The sequence below is a fragment of the Heptranchias perlo genome, chromosome 3 (genome assembly GCF_035084215.1).
Source record: "Heptranchias perlo isolate sHepPer1 chromosome 3, sHepPer1.hap1, whole genome shotgun sequence".
NCBI lineage: Eukaryota > Metazoa > Chordata > Chondrichthyes > Hexanchiformes > Hexanchidae > Heptranchias > Heptranchias perlo.
This window is the reverse complement of record NC_090327.1, coordinates 122,218,845-122,237,106: the sequence shown is the minus strand read 5'-3', so window position 1 is coordinate 122,237,106 and position 18,262 is coordinate 122,218,845. Positions and strand designations below refer to the sequence as shown.

At 43.3% G+C, this 18,262-nt stretch overlaps 1 protein-coding gene across 3 annotated transcripts in view; it reads right to left on the bottom strand.

Annotated features, from left to right (window-relative positions):
* Positions 1–18,262, bottom strand: part of LOC137320195 (vacuolar protein sorting-associated protein 8 homolog) — a 168,534-nt gene that overhangs the window by 8,844 nt on the left and 141,428 nt on the right. For all 3 annotated transcript variants that reach the window (XM_067981913.1, XM_067981914.1, XM_067981915.1), the window contains 3 exons: positions 10,095–10,177; positions 8,115–8,195; positions 3,142–3,311 (listed from right to left, as the gene is read on the bottom strand). In XM_067981913.1, the coding sequence (XP_067838014.1) occupies positions 3,142–3,311; positions 8,115–8,195; positions 10,095–10,177 (334 nt within the window). The remainder of the gene's footprint in view (positions 1–3,141; positions 3,312–8,114; positions 8,196–10,094; positions 10,178–18,262) is intronic.

Here is an 18,262-nt window from a genome sequence, read left to right as displayed (position 1 = left end):
CTTGGCTATTACTTGGTCAACCACCAACAAAAAACAGATTAACTGGTCATTTCTCAGACTGCTGTTAGTGGGACCTTGCTGTGACCAAAAATGGCTGCACATTTAGTTACATAGTATTTCAAAAGAAATTTGTTGTATGTAAAAGGCTTTGAGATGTTTGAGTCACAAGGTGCTAGTCTTCCTTTCTAATATTTAAAACCATTAATTGCACAATTCAATGATTAATATAATGCATAAAGTTAAAACATATCAGATAGTGAAACCTTCATTGCTGTTCCAAGTTTGAGGGAGAAACCATTATTAATTTCAAATGCATTTGGCCAATGTCCATTCACTACACAGTTCAAATCCTTCTTTCAGCACAAATGCTTCTGAATAATTTGATACTCTATTCCAATGCTAAAAGGATAAATGTTAGTCAGGAGAACTCCCCTGCTCTTCTTTGAATCATGCCATGGGATGTTTTCCATCCTCAGAGGGCTAATGAGGCTTTGGTTTAATATCTCATCTGAAAGACGGCACCTCCGACAATAAAGCATTCCTCAGTATTTCACTGAAGTGCCAGTGCCAGCCTAGGTTGTGTGCTCAAGTCTCTGGAGTGGGGCTTTAGCGCACAACCTGGTGACTTAGACTCGAAAGTGCTACCACTGAGCCAAGCACAAAGTTGAACAGGCCATTTTCTAAATAGGCAGTTCAGAAAACTCTCACTGGAACAAGACCTGAAGAATTTGCCACAATAGAGGAGTCTTTTCAGTCCTATGGTATTTCTTTCATTCCACTGTACACTGGGGTTCATCGTGGAATCATAACTCAGTTCTTTTGAAAGGAAGCAGCAGCAAACACACACAAATAGAAACTGCAGAGGGAGAATAAAGACAAGGCAGGAGGAAAGCTGAACTACATTTGAACATAAGGGATTAAACATTTATCCTCATTTCATTAAACTTACATGAGTCATCAAAATACTAACAGAGGTAAGAAGCTCTATGACTTAACATTGATGCCATTTGGAGGACAGAAATATTAAAAAAGGCTCATCTGTTGAGCTATCAGCTCCAGATAGTAATACTTTCTAAAAGGAAAAATTGCTCCCTATAGCAGATTCATAAGTAGATTCACAAACAGAAATTATTTGCTTAATGTGTTATGATATGCCAAAGCTCATGTGGAAAGAAATTAAACTTTGACACCAAATGACTAGCTTTAGAAGTTAGAGAGAGGTTTGCTAAACTTTATTCAGTCATAGATTTGGCTAGAAGTTTTTTCTTCCTTCCTTTCGCCAATTCTCTTACCTCTTCTCTCGAGGAGGTTAAGGTTCCATTGGTGCTGGTCACCGTCCAGGACCTCGCCCAAGTAGCCATTATCTATGCGTGAATCTCGACGAGCTATTAAACCATGGGGTCATGACAGCTGAACCTGATTCTAGCTTCACCAGATGCCTACACATACGCACTACCAGCAAGGGTGGCCTGAAACAACTAGGAGCAGGAACCTTGGCCAATTTTTCTCTCCCTAACCCAGGATAAAAGCTAAAGCAAACCTACCCATCACCCCGGCTAAGATCCACTAATGCAGCACAAACAAGATTCAATGGGGTCTTTATGGGTCAATGCATTAACCGACTACACACAAGGGGATTCTCAAGTTTGGTATATGTTGTTTTTCAAATAAAACTGCCTTGATTCTATCTAATAGAATACTAAGGCTATATGAGATGGTAGGCAATACTTAAGGCATCTCAATTTCTTCAGAAAAATTAAACTCAATTATCTTGGAATGTGGTGCCAGGACAGCTTCCATGCCTTGTTGCAATGAAGTAGCTTCAAGCTAATCCTTGTAAACTGATGTCAGATTCAAAAGAAATATCTGGCAAGACTCATTTTCTTCTATAAAAAGGGGATGCATTTAGTACCAAAAGTACTCCTCCTACAGTTTCCTGTGCCTTTAATACATTGATTATATGCCCTTGGACAATGAAAAGTGGCTCAGTGACCAATGTACAAGATTTAATTCAGCAGTCAGCATCTCAAATCCAGTGCCACGACTAACGCTGTTGGTGTGAACCCCATTATCGGCACATAGCACGGAGCCCAAATCCTACCTTCTGCTTGCAAAGAATTCTTTGAGCTGTTCCTTAAGTGGTCACATGATACTGACTGGAGCAGTGTGGAATGGCACCTATGATGGACTCATTGTACATTGTCTTTGGTTCGTTCGGACAGAGAACTCAAGTCCTCTAAATAAATGCAACACTGTGTGGGGTCTTAAGAGAAATGGAGGACAAGAAAGCCTCTGAAAGAAATGTGAAGGTGGTGCAGTAATTGAAGAAAGGTGACCAATGCATTGTGAGCGCGTGCTGGGCACCAACAAGCACTTGAAAAGGAGAACCGTGCAATGGTAATTTAGGATGCACTCGTACTAAAACCATAGCGTGGGTGTAAAGCAGTTCCACTCAGCACAATGCTACAGTTATTGTATAAATGCAGCTTGAACCTGGTATCAGGGCTCAATCTAGCCCAGAACGAAGCAGAGCAAGATTCCCTGGAGGGAGTCTTACTTCACTTTGCTTCAGAGCCGGTTGGGATTTGACGCTTGATTGACATTCCACGTATAGTGTTGATGTGATGTGGTTTCAGCTTTGCAAAAAGACTAAACTTGTGGAGTGAGGATACATAATTGCTCCCCATCACATCTCCCAATTGTCCCATTTTAAATAACATCCAAATATTAAATAGAACTGAACAAAGCAGCAGTGGCACTCAAGACTCCCAAATGGCAAAATCAGACAGGAAACTGCAATGCCACCCCAAACACTAACCCCAATTGCACCTTTTCAAAAATATTGCACCTTGAGAGGCAAGCTAAAAACCAAGGCTTTGAGAGTGAGCCTCAAGCAGTTTCTATCAGATTCCTTACCTCAAAGTGAAAATGAGGCTATATATATATATATATATATATGATAGGAAATATCATACAACAAACTTTGCTCCTATATGATGCAAAAACCTTAAAAGGGTCGCATCCCACAGGTTTTAATCTCACCATTTGTACAGCACCCTATCGTTTATACGCGAAGATCAAACAAATGAAGAAAAGGTTGTTTCCTGTGAATGCTGGAGCTGACACTAAATAGTTTCATACCTGAATACAATGATTTGTTCTCCCAAGCCTAGTCTGTCATTGTAACATTTTGTGCAGATTCCACATATTTTGTGGTTTGGTTTTAGTCCTCTGTTCACTGTTGCCCTCAAATTGCTTAAAGACCAGTGAAGGTCGTGGTTCAAAATGTTTTTGGTCGTTTCCAGTAATGTCTGAAAAACAAAAACAAACATTTTATGCCAAGTTTCAAACTAGCTGTTGTGCATTAGGGGTTAAGTTGAGAAAAAATGCCAACCCAGTGCTAGGCTGCATTCAAAAAAGCATTGGATTGTATTAGTAAAGGAACATGATGTGTAAGGTGTTGGGGAGACCCCTAAAGTGTGCTTTATAGTCACCTAGTCATAAGGAAGAGACTGCACAGAGGTGAGCAGCAATGACAACTCCAGCTATCAGGAATATAATTTGTGAGAAAAGATTAATAAAGTTGGGTTTACTTTTAGTTAGGAAAGAGATTTTAAGATGACCTAATTTAGAATTTTGAAGATTAGGAAGACTTTTGACTAAACTGATCCAAGCAAATTGTTTACTATGGTGAAAAGTTCAAATATCAGGAAAGACAAACATAGGAACAGGAGTAGGCCATTCAGCCCCTCATGTCTGTTCCACCATTCAATTTTCCTTTAAATGTTTCCCACACACACTGCCTCCCTTCATGGAAAGCAGCTTGATCTAAACTGCCTGTTACCCTTCCCTCTTCTAAGTGTGAGCTTATGTTCCCTGGTTCTAGAGTTTATGGCAATCTAGAATTTTGTCCGTCATTCCCCCCCTCACCTGGTTACCATGCCCAATTAACAAAATACAAAAGCAGAATGCAACAAAAGGTGTAAAATTTATAATTTTTCAAAAACTATTTTAAACTTATCCCACTCATTCTTAGCCTCATTGCTGGTTTTCAGCAATAAACCTGCTCATACTATGTTTGCTGATTGCATGCAGCAACAGCCAAGGCTTCTTCGACAGCACCTCCCAAACCCACAACCTTTACCACCTAGAAGGACAAGGGCAGCAGGCGATTGGGAACACCACCACTTGCACGTTCCCCTCCAAGTCACACACCATCCTGACTTGGAAATATATCGCGCCGTTCCTTCATCGCTGGGTCAAAATCCTGGAACGCCCTTCCTAACAGCACTGTGGAAGAACCTTCACCCCTCGGACTGCAGAGGTTCAAGAAGACGGCTCACCACCACCTTCTCAAGAGCAACCATCTTCAGCCAGAAGTGCCGAGTGGATAATCCATCTCAGCCTCCTCCCGATATCCCCACCATCACGGAAGCCAGTCTTCGGCCAATTCGATTCACTCCACGTGATATCAAGAAACGCCTGAGTGCACTGGATACAGCAAAGGCTATGGGCCCCGACAACATCCCAGCTGTAGTGCTGAAGACTTGTGCTCCAGAACGAGCTGCGCCTCTAGCCAAGCTGTTCCAGTACAGCTACAACACTGGCATCCACCCGACAATGTGGAAAATTGCCCAGGTATGTCCTGTCCACAAAAAGCAGGACAAATCCAATCCGGCCAATTACCGCCCCATCAGTCTACTCTTAATCATCAGCAAAGTGATGGAAGGTGTCATCGACAGTGCTATCAAGCGGCACTTACTCACCAATAACCTGCTCACCGATGCTCAGTTTGGGTTCCGCCAGGACCACTCGGCTCCAGACCTCATTACAGCCTTGGTCCAAACATGGACAAAAGAGCTGAATTCCAGAGGTGAGGTGAGAGTGACTGCCCTTGACATCAAGGCAGCATTTGACCGAGTGTGGCACCAAGGAGCCCTAGTAAAATTGAAGTCAATGGGAATCAGGGGGAAAACTCTCCAGTGGCTGGAGTCATACCTAGCACAAAGGAAGATGGTAGCAGTTGTTGGAGGCCAATAATCTCAGCCCCAGGGCATTGCTGCAGGAGTTCCTCAGGGCAGTGTCCTAGGCCCAACCATCTTCAGCTGCTTCATCAATGACCTTCCCTCCATCATAAGGTCAGAAATGGGGATGTTCGCTGATGACTGCACAGTGTTCAGTTCCATTCGCAACCCCTCAGATAATGAAGCAGTCCGAGCCCGCATGCAGCAAGACCTGGACAACATCCAGGCTTGGGCTGATAAGTGGCAAGTAACATTCGCGCCAGATAAGTGCCAGGCAATGACCATCTCCAACAAGAGAGAGTCTAACCACCTCCCCTTGACATTCAACGGCATTACCATCACCGAATCCCCCACCATCAACATCCTGGGGGTCACCATTGACCAGAAACTTAACTGGACCAGCCATATAAATACTGTGGCTACGAGAGCAGGTCAGAGGCTGGGTATTCTGCGGCGAGTGACTCACCTCCTGACTCCCCAAAGCCTTTCCACCATCTACAAGGCACAAGTCAGGAGTGTGATGGAATACTCTCCACTTGCCTGGATGAGTGCAGCTCCAACAACACTCAAGAAGCTCGACACCATCCAAGATAAAGCAGCCCGCTTGATTGGCACCCCATCCACCACCCTAAACATTCACTCCCTTCACCACCGGCGCACTGTGGCTGCAGTGTGCACCATCCACAGGATGCACTGCAGCAACTCGCCAAGGCTTCTTCGACAGCACCTCCCAAACCCGCGACCTCTACCACCTAGAAGGACAAGGGCAGCAGGCGCATGGGAACAACACCACCTGCACGTTCCCCTCCAAGTCACACACCATCCCGACTTGGAAATATATCGCCGTTCCTTCATTGTCGCTGGGTCAAAATCCTGGAACTCCCTTCCTAACAGCACTGTGGGAGAACCTTCACCACACGGACTGCAGCGGTTCAAGAAGGCGGCTCACCACCACCTTCTCAAGGGCAATTAGGGATGGGCAATAAATGCTGGCCTTGCCAGCGACGCCCACATCCATAAATAAAACAAACAGGTCAGAGTACAGGCAGGGCAGTAGTTCTTCAAGCTGCCTCGCACAGGGAATGCCACCTCCCAGCCAAGGCCACATGCTGAGGACAATGGTTTTCAGCCCATCTACCCCTATTGCCAATAGAACTGGGGTGCACTGCCTCTCCCCTCCAAAGCACAGAACACCCCTCCAAAGTGCTGTCCCACCTGGATGTACCTCAGAGTGCTGCTAGACCCTAGGCATCCCAATCACCACCAGACTCAGGACACCCTTGCCCAGCATTGCCAGAGCCTCCCCCACTTAGTGCAGCCAGGACTAAGGACCCCTATTGGCTCGATGAGACCCTGGGACCTTTCCGCCCCCATTCCCTTCCTCAATACCAAATGGCTCCAAAATCTTTTATTTCTCCCTTAGTGCCAGACCCCAAGAACTACCTCCCTGGTGCTGCCACAGCTCAGACCTTCTCTTGGGATGAAATCCCAGGACCCTTTCTTCCCCCTCTCTGATCCCCAAGTGCTAACAAAGCCTAGGACCCTTCTTCCATCCTCCCCAGTGCTGACAGGCCCTGTAATCCTTTTTCTTGCCATTCACTCAATGTTGATAGACCGCAAGATCCTTCTGCCCTGCCCTAGTTCTAATCAACCCTAGGAGCCTCCAAGTGAACCAAACCCTACATTCTGTCTCCCAGTTCTTCCAATGTCATGGTTCCTCCAAGTGCTGCCAAGTCACACAACTACCACCCAGCACTGCTTACTCAGTGACAAGCTGCTAATCCCCAGTATACAGTGTTACAAAACCAAAGGGCTGCTACACCATTTCCTGCCAAATTCCAAGCCTCCCTAGTGCTGTTAAATCCCATGACCCATCTCCCTTTGCCATGTTATCATCTCAAACTAGGTACATCAGGTTACCATTTTGCTATGTATTTTGTACTTTATAAAAATTGAGTACATTGTTAAAGGAACATACATAAAGAACTGCTTTTTATAAAAAATAGGATAGAATTTTAGAATTCCATCCCTAAAATACCAGTGTAATTCCCAGATCATGTATTAAAAAGTCTGAATTATTCAGTCACTGTAAATCAGTGGCCCTGACAATACTTTGTGCGCACATGGCATGACACATCACGTGAGATCTGCGAGTAACGAGAAACAGCAATTCTCTACGCACTTCCATCATGCAGGCATCACATTTGGGCTTAGGCTAATTAAAGGCAAATTTCTTACAGCGGATTGGCTCGTATTCAAATTTGTCTCTTCTCAATTCAAATATTTTCTGCCTAATTGGGTCATATCCAAATGTCATTATTTTCAGCTATCAAAAGATCCCACTACCAGCAACAGACAGTATGTGTAGGCCTTTCTCTCTTTCCGATCATTTTGCTGAGTGCGCACGCGTGTATCTCTGTGTGACTCTCTCAAACCACCGTCCCCCCTGCCCGCCTCTCCCTGTCTGTCACCTAGAAAGGTGCTTTACAGGGGACACAGAAATAGATAAAGGAAAGGATCTGAGCTATGCAGGAAGAGACAGGAAAGGGTGACCAAAAGCTTAGTCAAAAAGATGGGTTTTAAGAAGGATATGATTCGTTACTTTGGTCAAGACAGTCCAGGTGTTATAAGGGCAGAACAGTCTGGTTTAGCCTGAGACAATTGCTAGAAGCCAGACTGGAGGGATTTAAATATTGGGTTGACTACAAAAAGGTAGTGCAGCCCAATAGCTAAGCTGACCGATTCTACCACAGCACCTGCCTCACCTTCCAACAGTGCAACCCTTGAATCACTGCCAGCAATGCCATAGGAAATCTTCTGGTAATCTTTAAAGTTCTTAGGGTCTCATTGATGTCTTACTTCCAGTACTCAGGCTGGAAGAAACTACTATCTCCTCACCTGTTTAGGTGCAACTGGCAAAAATACCTGCTAAAACGTCGAGTCAGAACACAGAAAAATAGGTTTTAATTTGACACATTTGTTTTTGTGAGCAGGTATAACACAGGCCTCATGTTTAACATTCCTGAGTATAGTTGGTTTTGGAATTTAATTTATTTAACCAGCCTATAAAACAGAAAAGCTTAAACTTACCTGCTCATAGACAAAAGCGTCAAGCATTCCCAAGACCAAGTCTTTCACTTCGCCATATTTCCCCATACTGTAACCCGGATCCTAATCAAATTAATAAGAAACATTAGGAATATTATAGCTCCAGTAACCTACCTAACTTCAGTCACAACCATTGAGACAGGTACAACAAAAGTCACAAAATTATTAAAAATAGCTTTTGGTTGGTTATTAGATTTTTACAAATGGTGGTGGAAGTGAGAATGTAAGAGTACTAGAGGAGAATATGAACAATTGTTAGAGAACGGTTGAGAAAGTGGTTAAAAAAGCATACGGGGTCCTGAGCTTTACAAATAGAGGCATAGAGTTCAAAAGCAAGGAAGTCATGATGAATCTTTATAAAACACTGGTTCGATCACAACTGGGAGCGTTGCGTCCAATTCTAGGCACCGCACTTTAGGAAGGATGTGAAAGCCTTAGAAAGGATGCAGAAGAGATTTACTAGAATGATTCCAGGGATGAGGCTTTTAGTTACGTGGATAGACTGGAGAAGCTGGGATTGTTCTCCTTGGAACAGAGGAAGTTGAGAGGAGATTTGATAGAGGTATTCAAAATCATGAAGGGAGTAGATAGAGAGAAGCTGTTCCCATTGGCAGAAGAGTCATGAACCAGAGGGCATAGACTTAAGGTGATTGGCAAAAGAATCAAAGGCGACATGAGGAAAAACGTTTTTATGGAGCGAGTGGTTGGGATCTGAAATGCACTGCCCAAGGGAGTGGTGGAGGCAGATTTATTCATGGCCTTCAAAAGGGAACTGGATAAGTACTTGAAAGGAAAAAATGTGCAGGGCTACGGGGATAGGGCGGGGGAGTGGGACTAGCTGGATTGCTCGTCCATAGAACTGGCGCCGACTTGATGGGCTGAATGGCCTCCTTCCGTGCTGTAACCTTTCTATGAACTGTACAAAATGAATTGATTCTAAAAAAAAATAGCAGAACTTAAGGTGAATAAATCAATGGGCCCTGGTGGCTGCATCCTGGGCTATTGAAAGAAGTCAGAAGAGAGACAGGAGGGGCTCTGGTCACAATTTCTTCAAATATGCAAATTGTGCAGTGAGACTGGAGAGCAGCCAATTTAACACCTTTGTTCAAGAAGCAAAGGGTGAACCAGGTAGCTACAGTTGTGGGCAACTCTTAGGATCCATAATTCAAGATAAAATTAGCGCACATTTACAAATGCATAGTTAATCAAGGTCAGTCAGAATGGATTTGCTAAGTTAGAGAAAATGCAGGAGGTGTGGTGTAAATGGACTTTCAGGAGGTGTTCAATAAGGTGTCTCACAAGAAGCTAGTTAGAAAAATTCAGGTGCGTGGCACAAGAGGAAATGTGGCAGCACAGATCAGTAAACAAAGTTAGAGAACATGGGAGCTTCTTGGATTGGAGAAGAGTTGGAAGTGCTGTACCCCATGAGTCAGCACTGGGTCCTCTTTTGTTCTCCAGATAGATGATTTGGACTCCCTTCGTAGGGAGCACAAATGGCAAAATTTGCTGACGACTCAAAACCAGGGGGTTTGGGAAACAGCGAGAAGGACTGTAAAGATTTCAGGAAGTCATACAGGTTAGCAGAGAGGGCAGGCAGGTGACAGGAGCAATTTAGTATGGAGAAGTGAGAGATAATATACTTTGGGAGGATAAACAAGGAATGAGAGAGTACACTTAATGGAAAGACACTGAAGGAGGTGGATGAACCCCTAGGGGCTCAAATATATATTTCCTGAAAGTGAGTATGCAAGTGGATAAAGCCATAATGCATTTTAGGTTTCATAAAGAGGGGAAAAGAGTACAAAAGCAAAGAGGTAAGGCTAAACCTATACTAATCATTGGTTAGGCTACAATCAGAATGGTGTGCCCAATTTCAGGTAGCTTACTTTAGGGAGAAGGTTAAGAGTAAACGTCTACATAAATTTGTACCCTATGTGAACTTTGTTATCCAAGAAAACTTACCAGCACAATCTTTTGCAGTATTGCTGTTGGGGGTATGTGAGCTGTCATACCTTTTAAGAGCTCCTTTATTAGGGCCTTAATGGCTGTAAAAAAAAAAATTTTTAAATGACAGAACTCTTAATTTATTGAAGACTGCATAAACCATTAACAACAAATTAGCAAGTTAAAGATCTTCCACAGGAATGGAATACGCCAGTATTATAATGTTGCAGGTGTAATCCGAGATGAAGGTGTCAGCAGGCGTACATCATACAGGACTCTTCATGCCGACTGATGCTAACCCATGGGAATGTTTAACTTGCATTTCCCCCAAACTGTCAACTAGGAGTCTCCAACTGGAAGTGAGCACTAAAGGCAGTATGCACTCTCCATCACCAATCCCACAGGCTAATTACCTCTCATTATTGCTGATGTTTTCCACTGGCTCACAACTGGCCACATAGTATCATAGTATGGTATCTCTCAGTAATCCTGCTGCCTGCACATTTAGTTTTGTATTGAAATACAAAAAATTGATAGCAATGGAATCTATACATTAGTGTTAAACTGCCACAGGGCAAAAAAACAAGTAGCTCAAATAGACTAAATCTGAATAAACTGAAACTCGGTCCCATTCACCAGACCCGAAGGAAAAGCTACTGATCAACAACTGCCACAAAATCAAATTGCTCAGATTTCCCCACCCCCACCAAAGTGACCACTCGCAAACCAGAAACTACCAGGAAATCAAATCACTCAAGATTTCCTGTACTCTGATGGCCAGTTTAGCTGCACACAAACCCCAGTATGTGCGCACGTGTACACATACACACACACACAAATAAAAATAAACACACACACACAAATAATATTTATAGAATAAAACAAACTAAGCAAATTAGTGAAGTTATCCAAAAACCCACCCAGGCACTGTTACAAAACTTTGTTTCCTACATTTCAACAGTGACGACACTTCAAAAGTACTTAATTGGCTGCGAAAGCTTTTGGTCATCCTGCAGTCACGAAAGGGGCTTTATAAATCCAAGTGCTTTCTGTCTTTTGGTGTCTGCCTTGGCTCAGTAGTAACACTTTTGCCTGAGTCAGCAAGTCGTGGGCTCAAATCCTACTCCAGAGACTCAAGCACATAATCTAGGTTGACACTCCAGTGCAGTTCTAAGGGAGTGCTGTGTTGTCAGAGGTGCCAACTTTTGGATGAAACAACTTAATTGGCTGCGGAGCTCTTTGGGGCATCCTGAAGTGGCGAAAGGCATTATATAAATGCAAGTCCTTTCTTTTCTTTCTTCCATATCTCTTGCACAATTTGTTTCCTCACTCATCAGGTTGAGATTGGGATAGCTCACTTCCTGAAACCTGCTTTGCTCATCATGTCCTTCTTTGCTATATCTGGCTGATCCTTCATGCAAGCACAACCTCAGTACCTCTGTTCCGTCTCAGAGTTCTAGCTTGTTTATCCGAAAATATTCATTTTAAGTAACTTAATCTGTTCTTTTGTTCATAGTTTCTTTTGTTTTAAATAATTTGCTGTCGGCCTACACCAAGATGTCAATGGCACTGCTAGGTTGGGTGAAGAGATCACAGATTTTATTTCTAAAGTTTCTTATTCACTGTTTGCAGTAAGATAGCGACACTGACCATGCTGGGTCAGGTTTTGAGATCAAGGTTTTTACTCATGATGCTCAATATTACAACCATGGAATGACATTTCGACTGCAAAAAGTGACATTTTTACAAATGCTGAAGCAACTTATTTCATAACATTTATATATATCACAGCTATGTATTGCAAGATGTTGACTTATATAATTCATTAAGTCTGTGCTTTAGTCACATGGAATTTAACATTTTAAATTTGTTGCTATAAAGGCCAAGTTCCTGAGTTGCCAACTTTGGCGTATTTGAAAAGAGTGAAATTTCTGAAGAAAGTGATCAACTCATTCGTGGGGCTGTGTGAGCTTTTTAGAGTAAGCATCAAAATAAATAAATAAATGAAATTTGACTGGTCTGTAATTATGGATCACCAAATATCGATTGATATTGCATCCGCTGCAAGGTGTGGGAAATTTTTATAGCACGAGAAAATCAATTTGAGACAATCCAAATACAATTCCAATCCATTCAACTTCCCCATTCCTCTCCTTTCCCTCATCCTTTCCAACCCAGATGTTCCCATTTATTTATTTCCATTTGTCCCTGCCTGACCGAATACTGTATTCAGTGCTGTTCCAGCTTTCTTGCTTATCCACCAGCAGTGCTGCTCCTGCCTTCATTCCATGATTTACTCTCTGCTCCTGCAGACATTTTGGCCCCAGTTGTTCATTTCTACTATAATATATTCTGCATTGCACAACATAATGTGAGCATAGTATAAAAGGAGAGACCTAGAGCGGGAGGAGAGTCTGAGAGTCTAAGGCAAGTCATGGCAGCACAGCTCGCACCCGTGATATGCTCCTCCTGCACTATGTGGGAAGTCATGGACACTACCAGTGTCCCTGGCGACCATGTGTGCAGGAAGTGTGTCCAGCTGCAGCTACTGCCGAACAGTCTTTTGGAGCTGGAGCTGCGGGTGGATTCACTGTGGAGCATCCGCGATGCTGAGACTATCGTGGATAGCACGTTCAGGGAGGTGGTCACACCGCAGGTAAAGATTACGCAGGCAGAAAGGAAATGGGTGACCACCAGGCAGAGTAAAAGGACTAGGCAGGTAGAGCAGGAGTCCCCTGGGGCCATCTCCCTCTCAAACAGATATTCTGCTTTAGATACTGTTGGGAGAGATGGCTTATCAGGGGAAAGCAGCAAGAGCCAGGTTCGGGGCACCACGGGTGGCTCTGCTGCACAGGAGGGGAGGAAGAAGAGTGGCAGGGCTATAGTGATAGGGGATTCAATTGTAAGGGGAACAGATAGGCGTTTCTGCGGCCGCAAACGTGACTCCAGGATGGCATGTTGCCTCCCTGGTGCTAGGGTCAAGGATGTCACGGAGCGGCTGCAGGGCATTCTGGAGGGGGAGGGTGAACAGCCAGTAGTCGTGGTCCATATTGGTACCAACGACATAGGTAAAAAGAAGGGATGAGGTCCTGCAAGGTGAATTTAAGGAGTTAGGAGATAAATTAAAAAGCAGGACTTCAAAAGGTAGTGATCTCAGGATTACTACCGGTGCCACGTGCTAGTGAGTATAGGAACAGGAGAATAGACAGGATGAATGCGTGGCTGCAGGGATGGTGTAGGAGGGAGGGATTTAGATTCTTGGGACATTGGGACCGGTTCTGGGGAAGGTGGGACCTGTACAAGCATGACGGGTTAAACCAGAGCAGGACCGGGACCAATGTCCTCGCGGGGGTGTTTGCTAGTGCTGTTGGGGAAGGTTTAAACTAGAGTGGCAGGGGGATGGGAACCTGAGCGGGGAGTCAGAAGGGAATAAAGTTGAGAGCAGCAAGAGAGGGGAAGACCCAGGGGAAATCTACAATACAAATAGTACAAACAGTTGTTCAAGAACAAGTGAAAGGGAAAAGCGTAGAGCAGTGGAAAGAAAGTGTACTTTCGGCACGACAGATAAAATAAAAACTAGAAGACGTAAGGCGATTAACCCAGCATCAAAGCTGTGGCAGGGGGTTGGGAACCTGAGCAGGGAGACAGAGGAAAGCGTGTCAGGAAGGGACAGAAGGTATGGAGTAAAAGGTAAAGTGTTAAAAAAGGAAAAAGCAGGAACTAAGTGTCACAAAACATATTTGAAAGTTCTTTATCTGAATGCACGTAGCATTCGTAACAAAACGGACGAGTTAATGGCACAAATAACTACGTATGGGTATGATCTTGTGGCCATTACAGAAACATGGCTCAGGGTGACAACGACTGGGAATTAAATATGCCAGGGTATTTAACAATCAGGAAGGACAGGCAGGAAGGAAGGGGAGGTGGGGTGGCTATGTTAATAAAGGAAGGAATCACTGTAATACAGAGAAATGATATTGGGACAAAGGATCAGGACAATGAAACAGTTTGGGTAGAGATAAGGAATAATAAGGGGAAAAAACACTAGTGGGCGTAGTATATAGGCCTCCTAATAGTTGCAACTCTGCTGGAAGAAGTATTAATCAGGAAATAGTCGGGGCATGTAATAAGGGAACAGCTATAATTATGGGGGATTTTAACTATCATATTAACTGGACAAATCAAATTGGGCAGGGGAGCCCTGAGGAAGAGTTTATTGAGTGTATTAGGGATGGATTTCTTCAGCAGTATGTAACTGATCCTACAAGGGGGCAGGCAACCTTGGACCTGGTCCTGCGTAATGAGCCAGGATTAATTAATAATGTCCCAGTTAAGGATCCCCTTGGAATGAGTGACCATAACATGGTTACATTCCATATCCAACTAGAGGGTGAGAAGGTTGGTTCTCAAACAAGCGTACTGAGCTTGAATAAAGGAGACTATGATGGTATGAGAGCAGAATTGATTAAAGTGGACTGGGAAAATAGATTAAAGGGTAAGACGGTTCATGAGCAGTGGTGTTTATTTAAGGAGTTATTTTACAACTTTCAAAAAATATGTATTCCACTGAGGAAAAAAGGGTGCAAAAGAAATGACAGCCATCCGTGGCTAAGTAAAGAAATTAAGGATAGTATCCGACTAAAAACAAGGACATATAAGGTAGCCAAACTTAGTGGGAGGATAGAAGATTGGGAAGTCTTCAAAAGACAGCAAAAAGTAACTAAGGATTGATTAAGAAAGGGAAGGTAGATTATGAAAATAAATTAGTAAAAAATATAAAAACAGATAGCAAGAGTTTCTACAGTTATATAAAAAGAAAAAGGGTGGCTAAGGCAAACGTAGGTCCCTTAGAGGATGAGACTGGGAAACTAATGGTGGGAAACATGGAGATGGCAAAAATGCTGAACAAATGTTTTGTTTCAGTCTTTACGGTAGAGGACACTAAGAATATCCCAACACTGGACAAACAGGGGGCTCTAGTGGGGGGGAGGAGCTAAATACGATTAAAATCACTAAGGAATTGGTACTCAGTAAATTAATGGGACTCAAGGCGGATAAATCCCCTGGACCTGATGGCTTACGTCCTCGGGTCTTAAGGGAAGTGGCAGTAGGGATTGTGGCTGCTTTGGTGGTAATTTTCCAAAATTCTCTGGACTCGGCAAAGGTCCCAGCAGATTGGAAAACTGCTAATGTAACAGCCTTATTTTTTTTTTTTATTCGTTCACGGGATGTGGGTGTCGCTGGCAAGGCCAGCATTTATTGCCCATCCCTAATTGCCCTCGAGAAGGTGGTGGTGAGCCGCCTTCTTGAACCGCTGCAGTCCGTGTGGTGACGGTTCTCCCACAGTGCTGTTAGGAAGGGAGTTCTTATTATGACTTTTCGTAGCGAGATTTTACAACTGAGTGGCTTGCTAGGCCATTTCAGAGGGCAATTAAGAATCAACCACATTGCTGTGGGTCTGGAGTCACATATAGGCCAGACCAGGTAAGGGCGGCAGGCTTCCTTCCCTAAAGGACATTAGTGAACCAGATGGGTTTTTACGACAATCCGGTAGTTTCATGGCCATCATTACTGATACTAGTATTTTAATTCCAGATTTTTTTATTTAATTGAATTTAATTAATTAATTAATTGAATTTAAATTCGCCAGCTGCCGTGGCGGGATTTGAACTCATGACTCTGGATTTTAGTCCAGGCCTCTGGATTACTAGCCCAGTAACATAACCACTATGCTACCGTACCCCTTATTTAAAAAGGGCAGTCGGCAGAAGGCTGGAAATTATAGGCCAGTTAGCCTAACATCTGTGGTGGGTAAAATTTTGGAGTCTATTATTAAGGAGACAGTAGCGGAACATTTGGATAAACATAATTTAATAGGACAAAGTCAGCATGGCTTTATGAAGGGGAAGTCATGTCTGACAAATTTGCTTGAGTTCTTTGAGGACATAACGTACAGGGTGGATAAAGGGAAACCAGTGGACGTCGTGTCTTTAGACTTCCAGAAGGCATTTGACAAGGTGCCACATAAAAGATTATTGCTCAAGATAAAGAATCACTGGATTGGGGGTAATATTCTGGCATGGGTGGAGGATTGGTTATCTAACAGGAAGCAGAGAGTTGGGATAAATGGTTCATTCTCGGACTGGCAACCAGTAGCCAGTGGTGTTCCGCAGGGGTCGGTGCTGGGTCCCCAATTCTTTACAATTTATATTAACGATTTGGAGGAGGGGACCGAGTGTAACATATCAAAGTTTGCAGATGATACGAAGATGGGAGGGAAAGTAGAGAGTGAGGAGGACATAAAAGACCTACAAGGGGATATAGACAGGCTGGGTGAGTGGGCAGAGATTTGGCAGATGCAATACAATATTGGAAAATGTGAGGTTCTGCACTGTGGCAGGAAAAATCAGAGAGCAAGTTATTATCTTAATGGCGAGAAACTGGAAAGTACTGCAGTACAAAGGGATCTGGGGGTCCTAGTGCAAGAAAATCAAAAAGTTAGTATGCAGGTGCAGCAGGTGATCAAGAAGGCCAACGGAATGTTGGCTTTTATTGCTTGGGGGATAGACTATAAAAACAGGGAGGTATTGCTGCAGTTATATAAGGTATTGGTGAGACCGCACCTGGAATACTGCATACAGTTTTGGTGTCCATACTTAAGAAAAGACATACTTGCTCTCGAGGCAGTACAAAGAAGGTTCACTCGGTTAATCCCGGGGATGAGGGGGCGGACATATGAGGAGAGGTTGAGTAGATTGGGACTCTACTCATTGGAGTTCAGAAGAATGAGAGGCGATCTTATTGAAATTGGGCAGAGCAGCCTTGAGGACGAGTTCATTGAGTGCATCAGGGATGGATTTCTTGAGCAGTATGTAACTGATCCTACAAGGGGGCAGGCAACCTTGGACCTGGTCCTGTGTAATGAGTCAGGATTAATTAATAATGTCCTAGTTAAGGATCCCCTTGGAACGAGCGACCACAACATGGTTGAATTCCATATCCAATTAGAGGGTGAGAAGGTTGATTCTCAAACAAGCGTACTGAGCTTGAATAAAGGAGACTATGATGGTATGAGAGCGGAATTGATTAAAGTGGACTGGGAAAATAGATTAAAGGGTAAGACGGTACATGAGCAGTGGTGTTCATTTAGGGAGTTATTTTACAACTTTCAAAATAAATATATTCCACTGAGGAAAAAAGGGTGTAAAGGAAATGACAGCCACCCGTGGCTAAGTAAAGAAATCAAGGATAGTATCCGACTAAAAACAAGGACATATAAGGTAGCCAAACTTAGTGGGAGGATAGAAGATTGGGAATTCTTCAAAAGACAGCAAAAAGTAACTAAAGGATTGATTAAGAAAGGGAAGTTAGATTATGAAAAGAAATTAGCAAAAAATATAAAAACAGATAGCAAGAGTTTCTATAGTTATATAAAAAGAAAAAGGGTGGCTAAGGCAAACATAGGTCCCTTAGAGGATGAGACCGGGAAATTAATGGTGGGAAACATGGAGATGGCAAAAATGCTGAACAAATATTTTGTTTCAGTCTTTACAGTAGAGGACACTAAGAATATCCCAACACTGGACAAACAGGGGACTCTCGGGGGGGAGGAGCTAAATACGATTAAAATCACTCAAGAGATGGTACTCAGTAAAATAATGGGACTCAAGGCGGATAAATCCCCTGGACCTGATGGCTTCCATCCTAGGGTCTTGAGGGAAGTGGCAGTAGGGATTGTGGATGCTTTGGTGATAGTTTTCCAAAATTCCCTGGACTCAGGAGAGGTCCCGGCAGATTGGAAAACTGCTAATGTAACACCGTTATTTAAAAAGGGTAGTAGGCAGAAGGCTGGAAATTATAGGCCAGTTAGCTTAACATCTGTGGTGGGTAAAATTTTGGAGTCTATTATTAAGGAGACAGTAACGGAACATTTAGATAAGCATAATTAAATAGGACAAAGTCAGCATGGCTTTATGAAGGGGAAGTCATGTCTGACAAATTTGCTTGAGTTCTTCGAGGATATAACGTATAGGGTGGATAAAGGGGAACCAGTGGACGTAGTGTATTTAGACTTCCAGAAGGCATTCGACAAGGTGCCACATAAAAGATTATTACTTAAGATAAAAAATCACGGGATTGGGGGTAATATTCTGGCATGGGTGGAGGATTGGTTATCAAACAGG